Source organism: Drosophila rhopaloa, unplaced genomic scaffold (genome assembly GCF_018152115.1).
Source record: "Drosophila rhopaloa isolate 14029-0021.01 unplaced genomic scaffold, ASM1815211v1 contig_2, whole genome shotgun sequence".
Taxonomy (NCBI): domain Eukaryota; kingdom Metazoa; phylum Arthropoda; class Insecta; order Diptera; family Drosophilidae; genus Drosophila; species Drosophila rhopaloa.
The window spans coordinates 645,691-670,265 of record NW_025335083.1 but is presented as its reverse complement, the minus strand read 5'-3'; the positions used below and the strand labels follow the sequence as shown (position 1 = coordinate 670,265).

The following is a 24,575-nucleotide window of genomic DNA, read 5'->3' as shown; positions in this document are numbered from 1 at the left end:
CGTTACCTAAGGAATCTTGTCATTTATTATATAATTCTGTAACCAGTAATCGTGTACACCGCAAAACGTGTTTTGTTCGAGGCGCCGCCGGAGATTGCCTGTATCTCAATCAATTTTTAATATTTTTGAATGAAAAAATCAAACTTGAAGAGAACAAATACAGCACGCTTCGTAAAAAGTTTTATTACGTCACAAGGGTACTAAAGTTTTGACATTTTTTATACAAATCTATTTAAATCTTTGCACAACCAACAAAAAATGTGCTCATCATTGTGCAAAAATTTGGAATATGGATTGTTGTTTTTGGCTTTTCTATTAAAATTCATTTTTAGATATAAGAAAAAAATTAAAAAAGGTATCATTAAAAAGCGTTTGTTTTTTAGATTAGAAAGTAATTATTACAAAATAAAATATTCTGGAAAACTTCTAAGTTAATGTTTCGTACTTATTTTAATCAACTACAAATCACAATTTTATGATATGTTTAATTTATTCTTCTTCTGGTTCAATTGCCAGGTGTTAACACCAATTATTTTTGGAAATTACATTTTTTCCCCTGCAGATGCTATTATTTTTTTAAATATGTGTTGTATGTCGATATTGAACGAGTAAATATATAGGAGCAACTTTACTTTTTCAAATTATGTCGGCTCTATCGTCTATTTTAACGAATCCAGAAAAATTATGTACCGGAAAGTTAAAAAACGGGTTATTAATAGTAAAATGATTGCCGAAATCGGGTTACCAGAACTCGAGATAAATAATTAAACTGGCAAAAAACTAAATTTTTACTTAAAAAAACAGTATCTTATTTAAACTAACTTAAGGGGTTATATACCTTTTTGAGCGAAAAATTTGAGGGAACTTTGGATTTTTTTCAGGTGTGTAGCAATTATTTTATGACACTGAAGTTATTCTTTATTGATAGTACATGTTTTTATCGAAACAACAAGCGTTTGTTTTTGAAAAAATATAAATAATTTACGAAGTTATGGCAATTCTCTCGGAACCCTTTTTTTTTATAGCGGCTTGCGGTGACCACGATGGAAGTCCAGCAGGTCAATTGAAATCAAAAAACCAAAAAAATTGTATTTCTATAGTATTATTTCCAGTTCGTGAACGATTATTTTCAAGAATATTTGGTTTTTTCTGCATACAGTAACAATTTTTCCAAAAAGTTGATTTTTCGAGTTATAAAAATTTTATTAAAAAATTCTGATCTGCAAAATCAAAATTGGCGCAAAAAAAACGAATCGTTCACGAACTCGGCACAATCATTACGAATAATTTAAAAAAAAAATTGAAGAAGATCGATCAAATAGTTTTTGTGCAATCGCGGTCACAGCAAAGGCACTTTTTGGAAAACACGACTTTGAAATAATCGCATTTAAAGATTTACGTTGAGTATATGCAACTATTGAAGTCGAGCAGACAAAACGCTGTTTTCCTATCGAACTATTATTCGGATCTCTATTAAAATTTGGGAAAATGTTCTCTAGGGGATATACTTTAGTATTCAGTAAAAAAAAATTTGTCGTTTTTAAAAAAAACGAGGACGGAAGCTAACTTCGGCAAGCCGAAGTTTTAATACCCTTGCAGAAAAAGTAGCGAAAGGAATAAGGTATACATAAGTAAACTAGATTTGCATCGTTTCAAGTCAATTGCTTTTATACTGCAAAAATGTCATATACAAAAGGGATACTTTCGCAGCCTTTAACAATTTTTCCTATCTCCTTTAAGATATAGACTTCCGAGCGGCAAGCGCTTTTACCCTAATCAAGATATGTGTAAATAAATAAGAATTGGAAAAATTTATGTTAGTAGCTTACACACTGCGCGAAATATTCTGATAATCATCAAATTTGGACCGATTTCACCCTATTGTTCCTATGGGAGCTATAGGATATAGACGTCCGATCGGCACGCGCTTTCACCTTGATCAATGTATGCATAAAAAAATAGGATTTGGAAAGATTCATGTCAATAGCTTGTATACTGCGTGAAATATCCTAAAAATCATTAAATTTTTACCGATTTTACCCTTTTGTTCCTATGGGAGCTATAGGATATAGACGTCCGATCGTCACCCGCTTTTACTCTGATCAAGGTACGCATAAAAAAATAAGATTTGGAAAGATTTATGTCAATAGCTTTTACACTGCGCGAAATATCATCCATTCTTGCAAGTTATATCCGATTGTTCCTATGGGAGCTATAGGAATAGACATCCGATCGGGGCGGTTTTCAAACTTGATCTGCGTACACTTGTTTTAGGACGACTGTGAAAGTTTCAGATCGCTAGCTTTTAAACTGAGTTCGCAAACGGTTTTGAAACAGACGGACAGACGGACGGACGGACAGACGGACAGACGGACGGACGGACAGACGGACATGGCTATATCGACTCCCCTATTGATCCTGATCAAGAATATATATACTTTATAGGGTCGGAAACGTCTCCTTCACTGCGTTACAAACTTCTGACCAAAATTATAATACCCTCTGCAAGGGTATAAAAAGGTATATAACCCCTTAAACAAATTTTATTTGCAATTTCTGCAATCAATCCAATTGCTCGGAAAACCAAACTTAAAGCTATTTTTCTTGAATATTTTACAATAGATTTGTATTGTCCATTTACTTCTTACCCAGAGACAATGGTCTGGTAAATAACTTTTGAGCAAATCCGTTGTTAATATACGGATCGCAGACGCCTACTGGTTTCTCGTCCATTAAGTACATAAGAAATTATAGTCTAATGTTAGCAATTCAATACACTTTACAAATTACGAGTATACCATGGACAAGGATGAACGGGACTACTGGCACCTCCGATCCATTTACAACGAGGAAGTGCCGCGCTTTCCACCTACGAACATGGTGGAGCCACTAACACCCCGCAACGTCTTGCAGCTATACTTCAATACCTTCATTGGCGCCAATCTGGCCGAGTCGTGCGTGTTTCCGCTCGACGTGGCCAAGACCCGGATGCAGGTGGATGGCGAGCAGGCTAAAAGGTCGGGCGCCAGGATGCCCACGTTTCGGGCAACCCTCGGCAACATGATAAAGGTGGAGGGCTTTAGGTCGCTCTACGCCGGCTTCTCGGCGATGGTCACCCGGAACCTGATCTTTAACTCGCTGCGCGTCGTCCTCTACGACATCTTTCGGCGCCCGTTCCTCCACCTGAACGACCGAAACGAAGAAGTCCTCCGTATCCACTTGGCGCTGGGCTGCGGCTTCACGGCAGGCTGCATAGCCCAGGCGCTGGCGAACCCCTTCGACATCGTCAAGGTGCGGATGCAGACGGAGGGCCGGCGCCGGCAGCTGGGCTACGAGGCGCGGGTGAACAACATGGTGCAGGCCTTTGTGGACATCTACAGGCACGGCGGAGTGCCCAGCATGTGGAAGGGCGTGGGTCCCAGCTGCATGCGAGCCTGCCTGATGACGGCCGGCGACGTGGGAAGCTACGACATCAGCAAGCGCACCTTCAAGCGCCTGCTGGAGCTGGAGGATGGCCTGCCGCTCCGTTTCCTTTCCTCCATGTGCGCAGGGTTCACTGCCTCCGTGCTCAGCAATCCGGCGGACGTGATCAAGTCGCGTATGATGAACCAGCCGGTGGACGAAAATGGGAAGAACCTTTATTACAAAAACTCGATCGAGTGCATCAGAAGGCTCGTGAGGGAAGAGGGTGCCCTCACCTTGTATAAGGGCCTGATGCCCACTTGGTTTCGCCTCGGGCCCTTTTCAGTACTATTTTGGCTGTCCGTCGAACAGTTGCGCCAGTGGGAAGGACAGGCGGGTTTTTGAACGTACAATTATATGATGGTGTCGTATTATGTAGTTATTTTCGTGTACAATAAAAAACACAATATATTGGCCTCGACCACGAGTACGATTTAAATAAGATTCGGTCGATTTCATTTTATACGATTTCATTAATAACCCCAAAACTAAAACTCATAGAAACTAAACTATTTTGTACATCAATTTTAAAGTAACGAGTATTATTTGTCAATGGTGTATTTTTATAAAACTTTCGAGTTATCAATGCCATATATAACAAGATGAATTCGACAATTTACCCTAAAAATAAAAGTTCGATTTTCCTGTTCAATTGGACTCCCTGATTTTTTATGGTACCATTTTTGAAGCTATAGCTTCAACTATAGTTGGATTTACAATGATTTAATTTTAGGGCAATATAATTTCTAGTTAATCTACTTGGCACAGAAAATTTAAGCCGACCTACCAAGTCGGGGCAATAAATGAAGATAGTACCAAACCATTGTTCTACGGTTGCCTAGGGAAAGTAAATTAATTAACATTTTTTTGCACTGATTCAATGCGGTCAATATGTATTCCGTATTGTGGACTGTAGACGGGAGCCAGGAATCGCACACACTACCGAAATTAATAAAGTCTTTGTGACATAAGGATAATCGAATGCTTTTGACCCCCTTTTAAGAAAACCAAGCACCCCTCCGGCTTTATTAGCCAAGGACGAAATATGATCAAACTTTAGTTTTGGGGGCAAGATCTTTGAAAAGAGTTATTCTGACCAAAGAGCTGCCACTTACCGTTCAAGTCACTCATTTCGGGTTGATCCTATTGTAAGTCTAAATGGCAGGAAAGAAAATAGGCGTAATTTAACATTATCTGGCTCCCTTGTGAGACACCGACGGTAGCACGGATAATTTTAGAAAAAGCATTTTTAAAAAGGAGCGTTTGTGTACTGCCACTCAGATAACTTAAAATCCATATCAGGAGATCAACTGGAAACCCTAATAGGTCAAGTTTCCGAATAAGAAGTGAGTGATTTACAGAGTCAATTGCTTTACTAAAGTCAGTGTAAATGACGTCTGTTTGATATCTACTTTTAAAGCCCTGTGTCACAAATAAAATGAGCTCCAAGCGAGTAGTAGTTGTTGATCTGTGTTTCATAAACCCGCTTAGACAACTAGATATAATTGATCTACAAAGGTGTTGCAAATGAGGAGGAATGTTGTTTCGGTAAGCCGAAGTTTATATACCCTTACAGTTATTACAAAATGACTTCATTTCGATTTCTTTGCCTACAAACAATGAAGCTAAGTCGATTTTGCGCTGCATTTTGACATCGTTTCTATTACAGCTACATACATATATTGTTTTCCGATTTTGACAAAACTAAAAGCGTAATTCTGATATAGTAAACAATTACTACATCTCAAAGAAATATTTTGATAACGTTTGCACTGTCTTTCTTGCGAGAAGGCGAACATTTTTTATTTTTGAAAAATCAGCAACGGTATTAAAACTTGCCGTATTTAGCTTTCGTTCTCGTTATACCCTTGCAGAGGGTATTATAATTTCAGTCAAAAGAAAAAAATCTAAATAAGAAAGGAAAGCTAACTTGGGGCGGAGCCGATGTTGATATACCCTTGCAGAATATTCTGTAAATTATATTCTCCAAAATTATTCATATGATGCATTCTTAATACTCATAAAAAAAATCCCAACTTCCTTAACTTTAAAAACACCAAAGTTATGGCATTTCCAATCGTTCAGTTATATGGCAGCTATAGGATATAGTCGGCCGATCCTTATGAAATTGGGTAGGTCGGATTGATTGGCCAAACATAAAACCATTAAAAAATCCCAACTTCCTAACTTTACAAACACCAAAGTTATGGCATTTCCGATCGTTCAGTTGTATGGCAGCTATAGGATATAACTTTGATGTTTTTAAAGTTTCGAATTGGAATTTTCAATGCGTTTTATTCGGCCGACTATATCCTATAGCTGCCATATAACTGAACGATTGGAAATGCCATAACTTACAGAATATTCTGCAAGGGTATATCAACTTCAGCTCCGCCCGAAATTAGCGTTCCTTTCTTGTTGTTTTTCGTAATATATATATGTATATAGGCATAGATATAAAAATGTAGTAGTTTTGTAATAGCTGCAAGGGTATATAAACTTCGGCTTGCCTAAGTTTGCCTTCTTTCTTGTTTTGTTTTGAATTTTATTCTTGGACCGAAAAATCATGGCCATTAAAATTTCCATTCTTAATTGAATGTCCCAATCTTGAAAGGTACTCTCGATCAGCGGCAAATAAATTGGAACTTACCGTTACAAACACACGCGCATTAAATCGCGAAGAAATGCGAAAGCCATAGGCCAAACCGACCATAATAATAAATAATACCGAGTGATTAATTTTTGAGGCTGATAAAAGTTGTGCTCACCCATACATATGTATGTATGTATTTCTGCTTCGCTCCAGGTCTTTAGTTGATTAATTTTTGTTTTCACCAGAAATAGCAAAAATTTCTTATATTTTGAGAGAGCTGCAACATATGCAGCCCAAAAGCCCCAAATTTCTGTACAATTTCACACATGGCGGGTATGGATGGTTAAAGTGGGTCAATGTCTTTCTGCCAGATGACAGCCGAATTATAATATGCAAAAACGACAATTACTGAAAGAAAAAGCAGCTGCATAGAGGACGGGCTTGCTCACGTCTCTTCTGCTGACGGCCAAAAACCAAAAGAAAAAAATTAATAAATAAGTATGTTTTATTTATGAATATTTACGGAAAAAAAAAATTGCGGCATTGCGTCAGCCATTTTCAACGAATGTACGACTACGAAAATAAAATGGCCATCCGCACAGACCAAAAATGGCTAACGCTGAAAGCACTGGCCAATAATATAATAATTAGAAGAAACCGTAAGTGCAGAAAAAATTGTTTATGCGACCATGAAATGGCTTACACAAACAAGATAGGAACGCAGACTTCATTGATCTATCGATCAACCCCCAACCCAGTATAATAAAGCAGCTTACTTTTTATGAGGAGCATTTTCAGTTGTCTCACTCGTCTTTTTCATTTTAATAGTATTAAAGTATCGTATTTTATATGATTTATATCCATAAATATGCAATCCGTTTTCATTTCACGTTTTTTTAGCTTGTACGAAAAATGCCATGGAGAGTGGGCGGGACCGGGAAACGGGTGGAAATCGAGGGAATGATGGGGATAATAGAGTATGCGAGAGCGCGAGGGAAGTCTTAAAATTTGAGTTTACCAAAACATAGAAAGCGATTTAATTATGATTTACGTAGTAATAAGTATTCCTAAGCCGCTAACTTTGACATAACATAGGTTAGAATTCAACGCTATCGATGCATTTAGTGCCATACCTGGCTACGATGTGGAAAATGACAAACATCAAAGCAGATACATTTTTTATAGGAGTGAAAGGGGTACCTAGTTATAGACATGCATTGGGAATCTGAATATGAAAACTATTTTGATGAAGCCTGCACTTTGTAGTTTAGCTTTAGATTTAATTTCTCCCTATTTAATATCATTCTATAAAAATTCCACCACTGCGGTTGGTATTCACGATGCTTCCATTTTGGTTTTTCTTTCCAACATATAAAAATAGAGCATCGTGGATCTCCAAATAGTTTACATATATAAATATATATAGAGATATTTATTTATATTGGTTGTTATTTTCCTTTGTGTTTGCCATCCTCTCAGTTCCCTTCGCTTCGTCGCGTTGGCTTCCTCCGCTCTCTTTTACATTCCTTCTTTTGCTGCCCTCCGTCCATCTGTCAAATCGGAATCTTCTCTCACTCACTCTTTTTTATATAAAACCTGCGTGTGTATTTATGTATAAATATACATGAACAGTTTCGGTTGTGTAAATATTGCTATACAAAAAATCTTTCCAAAAAATGGCTGCGTTGCTTTGCGTGGTTGTTAATGTTTTTAGATTTTTTGTTGGTTTTGTTGCATTTGCAGTTCTTGTGTTGTTTAGAATTTTTATGAGGACTGAATTCTTATTTAGGGGCATTTTAGAGTTTTGTGTTTTCCTTTTATTTTTATCGTATAAACCAAAAAGTTTTAAATATAATAATGCAGAAATTTATAATTTTGTTGTAGTTGGGTAATTATTTGCGTTTTTTGACATTTTTCAAGCATATGCATTTTTTTACTTGTTTCTTTTCTTCTGCTACACACAAAAAACCGCAAATTCTTTCTTGGCCGTTGGTTTTTTACATAAATTTAAATATTAATAATTACTTTTTATGTGTTATTAGTTCATTTACGGTTTCCTTTTTATCAAATTTGTTGCTTTTGTTGTAGTTGTTGGTGTGTGTGTGTTGTTGTGGTTGATGGGGGTGTTTTGTGTTGATTTATTCTCCTAGTACCCGCAAGTAATCAGATAATCTCCAAGTTTCTCTACGACGGAAGCGGCCTGCTGGGGCTGAACGGGGTCCTCGTAGATGGAAACGATCACGGCTGCAAACATAGAAGAAAATAAGAAATAGATTAGTTTTTATGTATAGGGGTTTATAGTTTTTAAGTGTTTATATTATCGACCTAATTGGAATATAGAGAGACCGATATAAAGTCGTAGTAGTGGATATTAAAAAAAATAAGTAATGTAGCTAATATATGATCAAACCATATACATTTTTAAAAAAAATTCCACCACTAATACATGCAATGGCTAACTGTGTTTCATGAATGACTTCGCAATATACATGGCTTTTTGGACTGGCAGAAATAACTGCCTTATTGAATTGCCTTAATTGGCATAAATCTAGGATCTAAAGTGTGTACCTGTAATTTTATAATGTTTACAAAACACTAGAACCATTCATTCTAGAGCAGCATCTCATCATGGCCCTATCTACTTGTACAAAAACCGCAATCCGCACACACGCACCAACATCAGAGTATATGTAATATCCACTGTTCTAGAGTAATTTTGTATTTAGGAGGAATATATTTTAATTTGTATTTACATACAAACAAAAGAACAAATCCATATAATAGGCTTGGGTTTTCTTTTTATTTATAAATTTAAGAATTAAAGGGAATGTTGCGTTTTCAATCTAATAGTTATATTCTGATGATATCGAAAGTTTTTGAAAAAATTTCCACGTCTCCTAATACTATTCAAGAGGAGAAACGAAAAAACCATATTTTTTAAAGTTTTTTTGTCTTAATGAAATAGTTGATCAAAAATCTGTCAGGTATGTTTTATTTGTATTGTGCAAAATATTTTATTATTTAATTATATTTAATCTCCATTGTCTCGTAGAAGTCAGCTTTACTACTTTCCAAACTAATACTAAATATAAAATCCCTTTTTGCAATGTATAAAACTATTTGGTTTCACAATTATGAAAATGTATTTTGGCCCTCTCTTCAGTAAGCAGACTGTAAAACATTTTCTTCACCATCTTCGCAACATTACTTTTTCAGCAGTAAATCCGGTTGACAATGCTCTCAAAAGCGGGGAGAAAGCGGTTGTCAGCAGCGGAAAATAAGAACTAACCGTTTTTTTTTATAACAGGCAGCTAGAAATTATGAATAAAGCGATCAATAAGAGCGCCTGAGCCCGACGCCATCCGAAGTGAAAACTGAACAGACGGTTGAACAGACAACTCGCAAACGAGAACAGACCCGAATGACAAGTCTCGAGTTGAGTGGCTAATACATTAATCAAATGAGCAGAAAAGTGATAGACACTTAATTGTTTGGGTATTGAGTTGAGGCCGCAGCTCAACAGCTCACCGCGCGGTCGAATCAAATTGATGCGTGAACGGTCGCAGAGGTGGCTTGGGGTCAATAAACCGTGGCCGGCTTAGCTTATCCGAATGATGAGCCTTAAGAGTAGCAGCATTCAACAGTAGACCAGTTTTATTGGGCAGTGCCAAACGTCCACGACAAGTGTGAAACACACGAACCTCTTTATACGTAGTAAGTATAATAGCTTTTAAAATCTTGATATATGTTTCGAAGATTCGGAAATATTTTTTAAGTCGATACATTTATCACTTGCTAAGCCATCGTTTTTTAAAGAACTTCATTTTTTAAATAAGAGAAAAAAAATAAATATCAACTGCAAATACCTCAGAAGAATTTATCGTTTTAAATGTACTCGGGTGGAATGTGTTTGGCCAAAGTATGTAATCAATTTTATTTCCACCAAACAAAGTCGGTAACGTTTGTACGTTTAAGAAAACGCACACGATTGATTTTCAGCTAAGAGCTAATTACAATCTTACGTCGAATTCAGTTCACCTGTCATAACAGAAACATAATTCCAGTTTACTCGTTAAAAGCGAAATCCGAATCTTTGATTGAGAACGACTTGTGCAAACTCATAAGTATGGATATTTAACTTGGAAAATATGAGAGCATCGAATTTCCCTTTGGAAACTCTTGTTGATGTGGCCCATAAGGTAAGGGATTTATTGTTATTCCAGGTATATTTTTTTATTAAAATTATTATTCATTATTATTCATTACCACGGATTTCTTTGACCATTTATTTAATAACAAACTATGCTCTTTATTCTATATAATTTTAGTTAGTATTTTTAATTTCATCCATCGATACGTTGTCTGCCCCACCCGATAACCATTATCAGCTGTTTCTTTTTATAACCGTAGCCAAAGCAATTTTTAAGACATTCAAAAAAAGTTTAATGCCACCCGATTTCGCAGACTTATCGCTGACAAAAAGAATTTAATCAAAAACCTAACACATTACAAACAAATAATTTTGGCCGTTAAATAAATACGAAAGTTCAATTGAGGTTTTAATGAACAGGATAAAGGAGAAAAGTTAAGAGTAAACGAGCAGCAACGTTACCATTTTCAGCATCTTTAGCGTCTAAGGTGAACAGCAAATTTTGAGTTTTCGTTTTAGACTGTTGGACTTGCGACCAGTTTGTTTGCTGGCGCGGCAGTCGCCATATATGTACTGTTTTTTGCGGCAACAGTTGCGTACTGGCACACACATTTTCACGTAAACACAGAAATAGCAGCCCACCACCCTCCGTCAACCGCTGCATCCAAATGCTCAAGGTTATTGCCATAATCCATTTCAAGTGTAAATGTTGCACTAGGCGTGTGAGTGTGTCTACTACAGAGGCAGTGGCGTAAAAATAGAAAAATTTGCTAGAAATGGCAAATGTCTTTGTTCGTCGTATCAGTCTATGATTCGCTGCGGACCTGACCAGCTCGGGTCGGGCGCCAAGCAGCCGATAAAGCTTATTTATATCTTGTTCCAAAAATGCCCCCTCCAGCTGATCAGGTGTTTTTGCATTGTTACAATCGCGCACCGTATACGCTACTTGAATTACAACCTGCCCGAACGGGGTGACTTTTGACGGTCAAGACTCGCTGGAGCTTACAATAGCAGCCTAATATTGTTGCACGACGGCGAACATATTTGTTTAGTCTTAAATAGTCAATTTTGAGAGGTAAACAAAATTGGATAAGGCCTTGTTTGTCATGCTAGAAAAACTGGAGGGCGGAATAGCAAGTCAATTGTTGCTGCTGCTTCTCCTTTTTCGGGGTTAACACACACAGTACAGAAATTAATTATTTACTATATCTAGTACAAAATGTAACTAGTTTGACTAACATAAATATGTTCAGATTCAGTTCCAGTTTTCACTCGAAAGTGAATTTATACCATTAATTAGCACATTAACAGAACATTGATTAACAGAACGACGCTTTATTTTGTGATCAGTGTTTTTAATAAAAATTAATTTTTTTGAACTAACAATCGGCTGTCGACAAAGGCGTTAGCTTTGCCTAGGCTTTGCTCGTAAGGGCGGAACATCCGGAAAAATAATTTTAAAAAATAAAACTTCGATGTTCCTAAACATAAACACATACACTGATTGATATTGGTATACTTTAATTTAAAAATGTATACAACCTTTTACTATTCAAGTATTGGGTATACAAATTTTGTTTCGGCAATAATAATTCTATAAAACCTTAGTCTTTGACTGATTAGTGAATTTTTAAAGATTGTCCCTATCACGTTTTTGATCGCATTAAACTGATAAAAAAAGGTTCCGAAATATTTAAGTCTTTCCCTTCAAAACTTAGCGAGTTAATTGCACAAAAACAGACTTGCCTGAACATATATTCATACATTGTAAGGATGTTTTTTTGGTTGTTAATTTATAAGGATAATTTAAAAATAAATGCTTACCTTGTGTTGTCTTCATGCAGTGCACTCCACTCCGGCCAAGCTTGGCGCGCACGACGCGGTCTGTGCCGGAGAGGTAAATGTACCGCTGGCCAGCGAGTGTCACGCCGTTGCTGGTGAGCCCGTCCTGCTGGTCGAAGCCGCTGATCAGTTTGGAGAGCTCCTCTTTTGTCACCTGCAAGATAGTAAATAAGAAGTTATAGTTGTAGTAATAGTTGTAGTAAAAATGCTGTAGAATTAAAGTGGCGGCCGGACCCGTTTTGCTTTCTATATAGCACAAGCATGTAAACAAAGCCATTGAGTACTACTCGCCAAATTATGAAACTCATTCTTAATTTGTTTCAGCGAATTCTTCAGAACTACATACGCCACATGGACCTTGGCAACATATTTAAGGCCTAACATTAATTCAACAAAACAACACCAAAAAAGGTTTGTCCTCTAATAAGACATTAAAATATATCACATTAAATTTTAAAAAAATGCTTTCTGGTACTAGTCGTTATCGTCAACGCTGTACATTAATAGACAAAAGTATCTAGTAATCATCAAAATAAGTAGTGCAAGTCTATGATTTGTATGCACCAGCGAATACACAAATGTTAAAATATTAAATTAATCAGCTGCAGAAGGCCCACGCAAAGAAAAGCAAACCCACCCCCACACACAAACCACCACATATCTGCCACCAACTGCCAACTCATTAACAAATGTGGTTTTTTTCACCCAAGGGTGGAAAAAGGAGAGGTGTGGCATTCGAAGGCTGGAGCTGGCAAAGGGATACGGGATATATGCGTCTTTGTTTTAGATTTAAAAAAGTCATATTTTCCAGTCGGTGTAGCCAACACTACATTATTACATAAAAGTATTAAATACTCGTCAAACAAATTTGTGGAGCATGTATAAGATTTGTAAGTGCCAGCATACATCTTAGAAGAAAATTAACTGCTGATATATTATCGAAGTAATCCACTGCGAACAAACCACCACCCATTTGAAAAAAAGTGAAGTTTGCAACATTGACGATGCTAAAAATGTGGTCCATTCTACTCCGTTCCACCCTAGGGTGGAAAAAGGCGTGTGGCTTTCGAAGGTTGAAGCTGGCAAAGGGATATGGGATATGTGCCCATCTTGATTTTTGGATTTCAAAAACAAGTTTTGCACACTTGAATGACTTGTCCGTCCAGACAGAGAGAGAGAGAGAGCGAGAGACAAGGCGAGACAAAGATGGGGACGGTGTGAGACGGCGCACCAATGTCATTAGCCTTGGCTAAATACAGAACAAGTTGGCAGCCCAAGCCGATAACAGCTGCTTTTTCCAGGGGGTAAGGTAGGAAATTAATTTGAAAATCTCGTACAATTGATAGTTACTCATTTGCTGCCTTCCAAACGGTGACACATCAAAATGCCACTCGAACTCGGAATCGAGAAGTTTCCATTGAGCGAAATTTGGAACGAGTGAGAGAGCAGATGAGTCGGGAAAAGCCGGTTTTGCGAATACAGCTATGCCAAAAACGTTAATAAACTAAGCAGTGCTCATTAAAAGGTGATAGCAAACATTCCACTAGAGCCAAAAACCTTAGCGAACACCTAAAGTGTGTGTTTGTCAGTGAATTTTAGTGTCTGTCTGTACATTTATTTTAGATGCATATTCTGGCAGAAATGGACAACATATTTTACCTTTAAAATCCGCTTTGGGCAGAAAAGTGAGAGCAAATAAGCTATATAAAGATGTTTTTGATAATCCCCAGGTGAAATCTTCTTGTTTTCAGACTTAATCAGGTATTCGCATTGATTTCTAAAAAAAAAAAAAAAGTCTGGCAAGGCGCAAAAGAGCTGCTCAATCGTAAAAAGAATGAGTAATTATTCACAATAACTCAAGCAATTGAAAAAGCGTACTGGGATCAAATGTAGGTAACTTGGGTAATGCGAAACAAGGAAAACCAACAAAGGCAGATACGAAAGCAGTAGGAGATAATAAAACGAAAGTGATACGCGTGCAGAAATAGCAAGTATAAAATGTGGGAGAACAGGGGGAGATGATGACGCGGCATCGGATCAAAAACCGAAATACTGCTGAACACAATTTGACCAAAATTGGTTTCCAATCAAACGCTACCAGCACTATGAGAAAAACTCCAATCGACAAACAAAGCACAAGGGAGTGGCTGAATCGAGTGAAAACGGATAACGGAGAGAGCAGGATAAGAGCACATGGAATCGACAGGAAGTTGCACACACATACAGGAACACGCTATTCACAGAAAGGGCAAAAACGTGGCGCGCATACGGAAAATGCTCAGAGAATTTAAAGGTAACCGACTTAATTCACTCTCCGCTGGTGACGCGGCATCGCCTCCTGAAGACATTTTCTGTATTTCTGTTCTTATTTTCGCACCGATAAAGAGCATTCATTTCAGTGGGCAGAGGAAACAAACGGCAACCAAGTATAAGATTAAAATAAAAACTATATTGAGTGCGATAAGGGTGAGCGATACAAAAGGGGTGGGGCTGCGGGCAACAGACTGCATTATCAGGAACCAGTGTTGCACAGCACCCCAAACACTCGAGCCGGCTGCTGATATTAGACTTCCCTCTCCCCACCACTCCCACGCATTGAGTGCTTTTGTGATTACCGCGCATAGAAGCTGTAAAAGCAGTTATTATTTGCAAGAGATTAAAAGGCCAAATGGCCTTATTCCGCTCTTTAGCAGCTGGGACCCAACTCTAACTCCGATTAAGACCTTTTGAGTGGGTTTTTTGAACTACTCGCGATCACGCACACTCGCTTCAAGTGGGGGCGAGAGAGGAAAAGCGAGCCTGCGCAGGAGTACCGCTGTAGGGGGTGAACTAGAATTGGCGAGAGGGTGGGAGTTGCTCTTTATCAGGCTAAAGCAATCATGGCGGCCGAGAAAGGGAGACAGCGCGAGTCACACCCTTGAACTTGCGAAAATTCATTGTCAACTAGCAGTTTTCCGGCAGCTTCCCGTACTTACCTCAAAGCCATTGGACTGCGCCCAAATGTTGCCGTCGTGTCCGGCAATGCACGCCTTGGTCACGCACTGCGAGGCCAGGAGTTGGTTGTCCACATAATCTTGCCAGCTCATGGTGCTTTGTTTGTCGTGGGTGCGGATTGAATTGAATTGGATTGGCTGGATCGCTGTCGCTGCTTTACCGCACGGCGTATCGCACTTTCGTTTCGGGGGTCACACGAAATTTGCAGGGAGGCAAAGAAAAACCGCAATGCTGACGATTTTTCTTGGGGAACTTACTTCCAACTGCAACGAGAGGTGGAGAAAGAGAGAGGTAGACAGAAATTAACATTTATCATATTGCATTCGTCAATTATCATCCCCGTTAAATATGCAAACTGAGCGCCTTGATACGTTGGCTGTTTTTCCTTCGTCCTTGACAAATTAATAGGCGGCAGCAACGACTTAGGTCTGGACTTAAGCGGTACACAGTTTCAGCGCACCAAGAACCGAATTTTCAACCTCCGAAAAACTCACATATACACACACTAAGCACAGCCACACACACGGGGGATGAGACCAAGACAGACAGAAACCGTACGCCAAGCAGCTCCACACACGTCCGACTCGCTATGAATTTTCGAAGCGTTCAAGGCGGATTTCAAAAGTCGAATGAGCTACAGGCCAAGAAACATCGATGGTTACATCGAAATCATCGATGTTTTTAAAACGCGGTGTAATATCGATGTTTGCCGGCCGTCATCGATGTTTTCCCACCTCTAAGGAGTATTTTAACAAAATGTTATTTGAACTTTGAAAAATGTTCACACCCAAAAATCTTACTCCAGTTCTTGCACACTGTTAACGATTCCACTCCACTCTGAGCCGGATTTCAGAATCAAACCAATTTTGAATTTAAGAAGAACTCACTCCGGGAGTGACGCAGCCCCCTGCTGCGTACCAAAGAGCTCAAGCCGTGAGTCACCCGCTCAATCGCCTCACCCACTTCGAGAAAGAGAGAGAGAGAGATCAAGTGCAATAGTGCGGCTGGAGCGTGTGTGCGAGAGAGATAGCCTTGCGAGGCGGGCCGTTATTAATCAGCCGGCTGCGGACAATGCAAATGAGTGAGTGAGAACAGACGATGACTCAACGACGGCTCTCTCGGCGAGTGTTATGAATCGCCTCTTTTTGGCCGGCACTGAGTAACTGTCATAAATTAAAAATAGCTTGTATTTCAACGCCTATATGTATCATATGAATCAACTCGTATGCTGCAAACGCAATGTGTTATTAGTAACATTTGCTAGATGACAAACCGAAAACCGACCGCCTGCTAAACTTTCCCACTTAATTTTTTGCACACTTTTACACACACACATACGCTTACGGAGACGTACGGCCAACGCGGTTGGCCAAGTTGCGGTGTAGGTGTGTGGGTTGTTGCCATTTAAGTCTTGTTTTCGGCTAGAGCCGTCTTTTCACGCAATTCACCCAGTCTTACAAAAAATGTTTATTTGATCACGCAACCTACAGCCAGTCCCAGATTAAACTCTTTTAAAACGGAATACTAGAAACCTCACGGCACTCACACTGTTCACGCTGCGGTAAAATTCAGATTGACTAGAGCTGGGTTAACCACTCTGGATGGTATCGATATATAGAATGTGTGTGCTTGTGAAACTCTATCGGGATTTTGAATTCGATAGAAAATAATCGCATCTAAAAGCCTATTCACACAAACGGCGTTTCATCAACCCCGACAATATTCCGCAACAGCGATTTTTTCATCCATTCGATGTGACAGAAAAAGACGGGAAAACCTTTTGAAGAAAACCAGGGGAAATAAATGGATTAAAGAGTGCTAGCCGCCACATCATCCATCAAAGGGACCGTAAGGCAGGTCTAATAGATACATTTTCAATCGTTGAAAGAACTTATTTTCCAAATTTGCAAAGGGCAGTGGATAAATCATTAGGAATGCATTCCTCTTCCTAATGCTTAAATAATATTTAGTAATAATACAGCAAGTATTATCAATTTTTTTTTGGCTGGAAAACTCTTTTCTCACTTTCTCTTCGTTTTTGCTTTGTTTTTCTCCTTGTAGGCCGATCGGCAGCTTTTGCAATAGCGGGCGATTGTGTGAATGGGTCGGAGAGTGTTGCCGAATTAGGGGTGTTCCTCTATTTTAAGTTAAGCCCGATCTGAGTACTGATCGACGAAAACTGAACGCGAGTCATGAGAGAGTGCGAGAGACAAACAGCTGGCGTTCACTTTTCGTCAACGTTTTTTTCACCTCGGTCCTCAGATCGACGAAAAAAATACCAGAAAATTGCATAGCGTTGCCAATCTGTGAAAATGAACTTTGGGTGAACACTAGCGAAAAGATTAAAAAAAGGAAATCTTTTGGCGTGCGCTTCTCACTGAAGCCAAGTACTCAGATCGACAAGCGAGTATGATAGCGTAAAAACTTTAATCTTTCCAGTGTGACTAAAATTTCGAGAGTTCATCAGATTTAAGCGTGCTACGGTCGTACTGTCAATCAGCTGGGTTTGTTGACAAGCAGTTAGAATTCAAATATCGTATTTGCGGAAAAGAGCCTTTAAAAGATATTATCAAATACCTTGGCAAGTCTGCCGCTATACAAAGAAATTAAAAACAATACAATTTAAATTTATCAGTTGTTTTTTTAAATAACTGATAATTATTTGATAATTTAAAGTTCATAGCTGCACTTTTATTGTGTTTTTTCGTACATTTTTGACCTAAAAAACATTTTGTTCTGACAAGAGGCACCCCAGATAGTATTAATGTTATTTTGTCCTCACATGTAAACTCCTGCAATCGACTTTTGCGAGTTTTTTGAGTTTTTCCCTCCATTTCTTATAATGTTCAGTGAGAAGCGCACGCCAAAAGATTAAAGCCTAGTATCCAGATCGACGAAAACCGTACGCCAGTCATGAGAGAGAGCGAGAGGCAAACAGCTGGCGTTCACTTTTCGTCGGGCCTTTTTTTCACGTCGGTCTCCTGATCGACGAAAAAAATACCAGAAAATTCCATAGCGTTGCCAGTCTGCGGAAATGAACTTTGGGTGAACCCTAGCGGAAAGATTAAAAAATTTAATCTTTTGGCGTGCGCTTCTCACTGAACATTATAAGAAATGGAGGGAAAAACTCACAAAAGTCGATTGCAGGTGTTTACATGTGAGGACAAAATAACATTAATACTATCTGGGGTGCCTCTTGTCAGAGCAAAATGTTTTTTAGGTCCAGAATGTACGAAAAAACACAATAAAAGTGCAACTATGAACTTTAAATTAGCAAATAATTATCAGTTAATTAAAAAAAACAACTGATAAATTTAAATTGTATTGTTTTTAATTTCTTTGTATAGCGGCAGACTTGCCAAGGTATTTGATAATATCTTTTAAAGGCTCTTTTCCGCAAATACGATATTTGAATTCTAACTGCTTGTCAACAAACCCAGCTGATTGACAGTACGACCGTAGCACACTTAAATCTGATGAACTCTCAAACTTTTGGTCACACTGGAAAGATTAAAGTTTTTACGCTAGCGTAATCGTTTGTCGATCTGGATACTAGGCTATAGGATATGTAGAAATTGAAAATGGTAATACATTTTATAGACCGCAAAGTTTAATTTATAATATATTTGAGCACTCGCAGACCGATAACAAAAAATCACGCGCGAACTGGCAACCTTGTTGGCGAGTTGTAGCCCTGGACTTTAGATGGTTTTTCCAATAACACGTAATAAATGCTTATTTTCATGAAAATCAAGCCCTTAAATGTGAATTTTATCCAAAGAAAATATTATGATCCTAAAACCTTTATGGGCCGGCTGCTAATCCCGAAAATCGCGACGGAAACGTCGAATATTCCCTGACAGGTGGCGATATATGGCGATCGAGCAATCGATAGTCGGCGATGTTTTCTTACATCACTAAAACTTTTGCAAGATGGAGCCTCTTTTGCTTGGTTTTAACAAATCAGTAGCAGCACGTGTATAAAAAGTGCCAAATAATTTTCAAAAAATGTTAGTATATTTTATAGATTAAGCGTTCGAAATATGTGAAGCGGGCGGGCGAACCCGTGCACCATCTATACGGAAACAGTTTGATGCGATACAAGTGTGCGGCAATATAGAAAAAGGATTTTTAATTTTCTGACGGTCAGAATGAGTGGAACGCAAAAGAAAAAAAAATTACACGCCCGAATGACAGTGCAGGGAGTGTGAGCGAGAGGAGAGGCAGACAGTGAGAGCTAGAGCGAGCGCAGTGGTTGCTCCAAGAGAGTTTTGTTAGTGTGATTTTTCCAGCCTTTAGGAACATCCGAATTAGGCAAGTTTGCTGAAATCCAGTGACGTTGCCTCTTGACTAAGTCTCACGCACACATGCACGTTTGAGTCATGACTGGACAATGACGCAGACCGATGATTATGTTAAATATTCCAAGAATTTCCTCAATTTTGGTTTGATTTAGCGTTCTCCATCTCGATTTACGACGGCACGGCATATGCATGCGGTTAAAAAAATTCGACAGTCGGCTAGTTTTCTCTTTCTACTCTACTGCCATTTTTAACCGGCTACTACTATTTGCAACCGTCGTTAGACAACACTGGCCTCGCCGTTACGTGCACATATCGCCCGACTACTCTCGCTCACTGACATTGACACATGAGACTAATAGAGTCTTCCTGCTCGCACCCGCTCAGGGGCGGACTCTCGCCGCTCATCGCTCAAAAGGCCGCCTAGCTGTCGTCGCAACTGGCAGTTCAGTCTCGTTTTATTTTTTCTTTATACGTAAAGATACCGCATTGCAGAGCGCACCTCAAACGTAACGGACTGAAAACACGTTCAGCTTTCCACGGGAGAAACAACAGACATCAGTAGCACTCAAATTCTCTGTTATTTGTTTTTAGACAGACACGGCACAAATTGATTGAGTAATCCGTGCTCAAGCCGTCGAAATTCAGGATATAAGTTTACCTAGTCAATTCTTTATTGTTGATAATGTGAGTGCCGCTCCGAGGGTTGCGTTGCCAAGCGCTTTTCACTATTCGCGATTCGCCATAACCAACAAAAGTGGCTGGAAAATTTATACCCTTCAAGTCGGAGTTTTGTCTCGCCCACTAACATATTTTCTCGCACTCCTTCCGTTTGCAGGGATGACCGAAGTGAAATAGCTCAGGATGGTCCCGCCGGCATGGACCCCGAGGGAGTCATCGAGTCCACCTGGCACGAGGTGTACGACAACTTCGATGACATGAACTTGCGCGAGGAGCTGCTGCGCGGCATCTACGGTTACGGTTTCGAGAAGCCGTCCGCCATCCAGCAGCGCGCCATCATTCCCTGTGTCAAGGGTCGCGACGTCATCGCTCAGGCTCAATCGGGTGAGTACATAATTCCGATCCCGGTCCAAAGACCCCAAACGCAAAAACCCCAGTTCCCCATAATCAGCTCAGCCACCAAAAAAAAACGTTCGAGAATTTGCGAAATCGGCAAAAAGAGTCGGGTAAGCAGTGTCGATGACTCAGCTGCTGCGCCTGTGTTCTTTGTTGAAATTGCACTCTCCCGCTCTCTCTACGATTTTCGGCGTCTGCGTTTGCGCGCCACTTTTCGTTGGCCAGCTGGGTTCTGTTTTCGCTGAAGAAAGTTCCCAGAAAGGAGGTCGCTTGTCGGACTTTGTGCCTTCTAATTCCGGCTGTGGTTTTGTTTTGCCAAATTCCAGCTGTGGTGCATTTTTAAAGGTCATCTATGAAAAATGCGATTAACCTACAGATCCAGTTGGGCACTAATTCATTTTGCAGGCTCTCTGAAGTTCATTTAGTCCGCACCCCTATTCTCGGTTTTGCTTGCACCTGCCCTTCATAATCCATTCAGGGGATCATGTCATGATCAACCCCGAAATGCACGATGGCAGGGTTTTTACGACCGGGATGTAACTAGAACTCAACAGAAAAACTCAGGAAACAGCGTTATTGACTTACATATATTGGTATATGCTCATAATACCGTGCAGAGAAATTGTTCAGGCCTGAAAACCAATCGGATCGAAAAACCTTCATAAATCTCCTCACACAAAGTTTAGGGACTTTCGAAACAAGACAGCATAAGTTTACTTTTATTTCATAAATTTAGTCAAAAGTTTGGAACGCTGTGAACGCTGTCCATTTCTACGCAAACTAGTACCTCGGTTTTGATGCTATTTTTATGCTATTTTGTTGCCTTTATACATATACTCCGAGAATATTTTGTATATTATTTGAATTTTTCGCAATTTCAGAACGATCGGGGGAAAAAACTATATGACATTATAGCTTTGTTGTTTTTAACATAATATATAACCATATATTCGAAGATATAATAGTCATTTTTAACGATTTACTTTTTACTTTTATAAAAATCTTTTATATCATTTATGTATATCATTTAAGAATTACGGTTTTACTTTTATAAAAATCTCAAATTAATATCATTTATGTATAACATATATATATTTAATCATAAACGATCAGAAAAATTATAAAAACCGAAATCAGAATAGGGAATATTTAATTTTTATATCAGCTTCAACTAGAAGAGAATTTCATGTTTTCCAATCCATATTAAATTGGTATATTGTAATGTTATTACAAATTATTTGTAACTTGTACATTATAGCTTTGTTGTTTTTAACATAATATATAACCATATATTCGAAGATATAATAGTCATTTTTTACGATTTACTTTTTACTTTTATAAAAATCTTTTATATCATTTATGTATATCATTTAAGAATTACGGTTTTACTTTTATAAAAATCTCAAATCTCAAATTAATATCATTTATGTATATCATATATATATTTAATCATAAACGATCAGAAAAATTATAAAAACCGAAATCAGAATGGGGAATATTTAATTTTTTTATCAGCTTCAACTAGAAGATAATTTCATGTTTTTCAATTCATATTAAATTGGTATATTGTAATGTTATTTCAAATTATTTGTACCCTTCGTATAACCGCTGTACAAGGCTCTAACATACATTTAGAAAACTGCACACTCGCCGTAAAATTTGTCTTAAGTATCGTCCCACATTTGTTCAATGTTCTCAAAAATAATAACAATTAAACAAAAACTTATGTCAATACTTGCAACCGCAATGAAAAGTTAATTGAACTATATAGGACAATGAACTTTGAAAATTAGTTTTATGTTTATATTCCAAGTACAAAGATTTGTTTATTTCATGTTGAGGTTGTTAAGAAAATATTTTAAATTCCCGTTTTCAGATAATCTTCCCCACAAATCAAATTAAGTACATGCTTATAAATCTGCATCTTCTTATCTTCCTTAGGAACTGGCAAGACTGCCACCTTCTCGATTGCCATCCTTCAGCAGATCGACACGTCCATTCGCGAATGCCAAGCTTTGATCCTGGCCCCCACTCGTGAGTTGGCCACGCAGATCCAGCGCGTGGTGATGGCGCTGGGCGAGTACATGAAGGTCCACTCGCACGCCTGCATCGGCGGCACCAACGTGCGCGAGGACGCCCGCATCCTGGAGTCCGGATGCCATGTTGTAGTGGGCACGCCCGGTCGCGTCTACGACATGATCAACCGCAAGGTGCTGCGCACACAGTACATCAAGCTGTTCGTGCTGGATGAGGCCGACGAAATGTTGTCGCGCGGATTTAAGGACCAGATCCAGGACGTGTTCAAGATGCTGCCCCCTGACGTGCAGGTCATCCTGCTGTCTGCGACCATGCCGCCGGACGTGCTCGAAGTGAGCCGGTGCTTCATGCGCGAGCCCGTCAGCATCCTGGTGAAGAAGGAAGAACTGACTCTCGAGGGTATCAAGCAGTTCTACGTGAATGTGAAGCAGGAGAACTGGAAGCTGGGCACACTGTGCGATCTGTACGATACGCTGTCCATCACCCAGTCGGTTATTTTCTGCAACACCCGACGCAAGGTTAGTTTACTCATGTGTATATAGTTTTTTTGAGTTGAGGAACTGTCGCAGTAAATGTAGTCGTATTTATTAATAAATAAATATAAAATGGCCCATCAATTAAATCACCATTAGGGGAACTAATTACAATTTTTAACTATTTTTTTTCGTAGGTGGACCAGCTTACCCAGGAGATGTCGAGCCACAACTTCACCGTCTCGGCCATGCACGGCGACATGGAGCAGCGTGATCGCGAAGTCATCATGAAACAATTCCGTTCGGGGTCTTCTCGTGTCCTGATTACAACTGATTTATTGGCGCGTGGTATTGATGTGCAGCAGGTCTCGTTGGTCATAAACTATGATCTGCCCTCAAACCGCGAGAACTACATTCATAGGTAAGTTATCACCAATATCCTGTAAAAAAGCTTTATAAAAAATATTTCCCTTATTATCACTTTATTTCAGAATCGGTCGCGGTGGTCGTTTCGGTCGCAAGGGTGTTGCGATCAACTTCATTACCGATGACGATCGACGAATCCTGAAGGATATTGAACAATTCTACCATACTACAATTGAGGAAATGCCTGCTAATATTGCCGATTTGATTTAAATATTTTCTGCTGAGCCGCAAAACAACTAAGAAAGAATTCTAAATAAAAAGTGAGTGAGCAATACAGCAACCTAGAACTGCGAAATCGATAACCGAGCGCAAATATAAATTATTCGAAGATCAGCAAAGAATTAAAGTCAAGTTAAATATTTATTCAACCATTAATTCAAAAAGGCAGCCCGACCATCCAACGACGGACTAGACGCGGACACAGAGCACCAACATCATCAGCAGCGGCGGGGAAACAGCAAAACCATTGGAAGCGGCCACGGCAGGAACAACATCTAGTAGCCGCAGAAGTTTACAAAATCTCGACGATAAGCCGGACATCCTCTGTATCCATTTAGTTCTTCTCTGTGTATCATCAATTTTAAAACTGCGTCGTCAACCAGCAACAACAAATATATACAAATATATACAAAAAAAAAATTTGCATCTATCTAAAGAAAATAATATTTGAAACCAGGTACAAGATACCACTTGCTACAAGGAGCAAGCAACATAAAGCAAAAGCCACAATATCAGAACATATTTTTGCCGCACCTTTGTTTTAGCTTTTTCTAGAACTATTGATAAAAATATATTAAAAACAAAACAAAAACATTTGTACACATTATGTTTAAATATACCACTCCTACAAAACAGCTGAAACACAAAGCAAAGTTTTACGCGTATATCCAGATCACACATATTTATATTATTTTGCGGGAAGGATTTGCAAATGTTCTCCAACGAAGATGTTTCTAAAAAATTTCAAATTAAACAAGAAAGGAACCAAACTTTGGCAAGCCAAAACTTAAATATTCTTTAAAACGACTACATTCGATTTTTGTTGTCTATTTAAAGATAAATTTTCGATCATTCCTATGACAGCTGTATTATGTAGACGTCCGATTTTTATAAAATTATTCTGAAGTTCTTCAAAAGTATTAAAAAAGAAACAAGGAATTTATAATTTTTTTCAATTTTTTTTCCGATTGTTCCAATGGGAGCTTTGCCATGTAGTTTTC

The 24,575-nt window shown here is 38.7% G+C and overlaps 3 protein-coding genes across 8 annotated transcripts; 2 read left to right on the top strand and 1 right to left on the bottom strand.

Annotated features, from left to right (window-relative positions):
• The first annotated feature begins 2,668 nt into the window (after window positions 1-2,668).
• On the top strand, window positions 2,669-3,904 carry LOC108044771 (mitochondrial uncoupling protein 4C). The gene has a single exon (XM_017123912.2). The coding sequence runs from the start codon at window positions 2,800-2,802 to the stop codon at window positions 3,805-3,807; it is 1,008 nt and encodes a 335-aa protein (XP_016979401.1). The 5' UTR covers window positions 2,669-2,799; the 3' UTR covers window positions 3,808-3,904.
• Window positions 3,905-7,849: 3,945 nt separating this feature from the next.
• Window positions 7,850-16,623, bottom strand: LOC108037545 (profilin). 3 transcript variants are annotated; one of them, XM_017114138.2, is made up of 4 exons: window positions 16,588-16,623; window positions 15,023-15,304; window positions 12,030-12,201; window positions 7,850-8,299 (listed from the first exon to the last, which is right to left on the bottom strand). In XM_017114138.2, exons 2-4 carry the CDS (start codon window positions 15,131-15,133, stop codon window positions 8,202-8,204), a joined length of 381 nt encoding a protein of 126 aa, XP_016969627.1. In that variant the 5' UTR covers window positions 15,134-15,304; window positions 16,588-16,623; the 3' UTR covers window positions 7,850-8,201. The 3 variants fall into 3 exon arrangements, with proteins under 3 accessions (XP_016969627.1, XP_016969628.1, XP_016969626.1); XM_017114139.2 differs by lacking the exon at window positions 16,588-16,623 and adding an exon at window positions 16,530-16,546; XM_017114137.2 differs by lacking the exon at window positions 16,588-16,623 and adding an exon at window positions 15,536-15,676.
• A 2,330-nt stretch (window positions 16,624-18,953) lies between these two features.
• LOC108037544 (eukaryotic initiation factor 4A) lies at window positions 18,954-24,250 on the top strand. Of its 4 annotated transcripts, none has more exons than XR_006417613.1 (6): window positions 18,954-19,051; window positions 20,181-20,407; window positions 22,361-22,974; window positions 23,127-23,350; window positions 23,421-23,615; window positions 23,740-24,250. XR_006417613.1 is itself a non-coding variant. In XM_044459790.1 (5 exons), coding segments are annotated over exons 1-5 (1,212 nt in total). In that variant the 5' UTR covers window positions 19,832-20,027; the 3' UTR covers window positions 23,566-24,250. The 4 variants fall into 4 exon arrangements, 1 of the variants encoding a protein (XP_044315725.1); XR_006417614.1 differs by lacking the exon at window positions 18,954-19,051 and adding an exon at window positions 19,832-20,029 and having other exon boundaries at window positions 23,708-24,250; XR_006417612.1 differs by lacking the exon at window positions 18,954-19,051 and adding an exon at window positions 19,833-20,029.
• The last annotated feature ends 325 nt before the right edge of the window (window positions 24,251-24,575 follow it).

Coding starts and splice junctions, on each gene's coding strand:
- LOC108037545 (XM_017114138.2), bottom strand. CDS start 15,133: ATGAGCTGGCAAGATTATGTGGACAACCAACTCCTGGCCTCGCAGTGC. Junction 12,202..15,022: donor CGCAGTCCAATGGCTTTGAG/GTAAGTACGGGA, acceptor ACTATCTTGCAG/GTGACAAAAGAGGAGCTCTC. Junction 8,300..12,029: donor CTGCATGAAGACAACACAAG/GTAAGCATTTAT, acceptor CTATGTTTGCAG/CCGTGATCGTTTCCATCTAC.
- LOC108044771 (XM_017123912.2), top strand. CDS start 2,800: ATGGACAAGGATGAACGGGACTACTGGCACCTCCGATCCATTTACAAC.
- LOC108037544 (XM_044459790.1), top strand. Junction 20,408..22,360: donor CATCGCTCAGGCTCAATCGG/GTGAGTACATAA, acceptor TATCTTCCTTAG/GAACTGGCAAGACTGCCACC. Junction 22,975..23,126: donor TCTGCAACACCCGACGCAAG/GTTAGTTTACTC, acceptor TTTTTTTCGTAG/GTGGACCAGCTTACCCAGGA.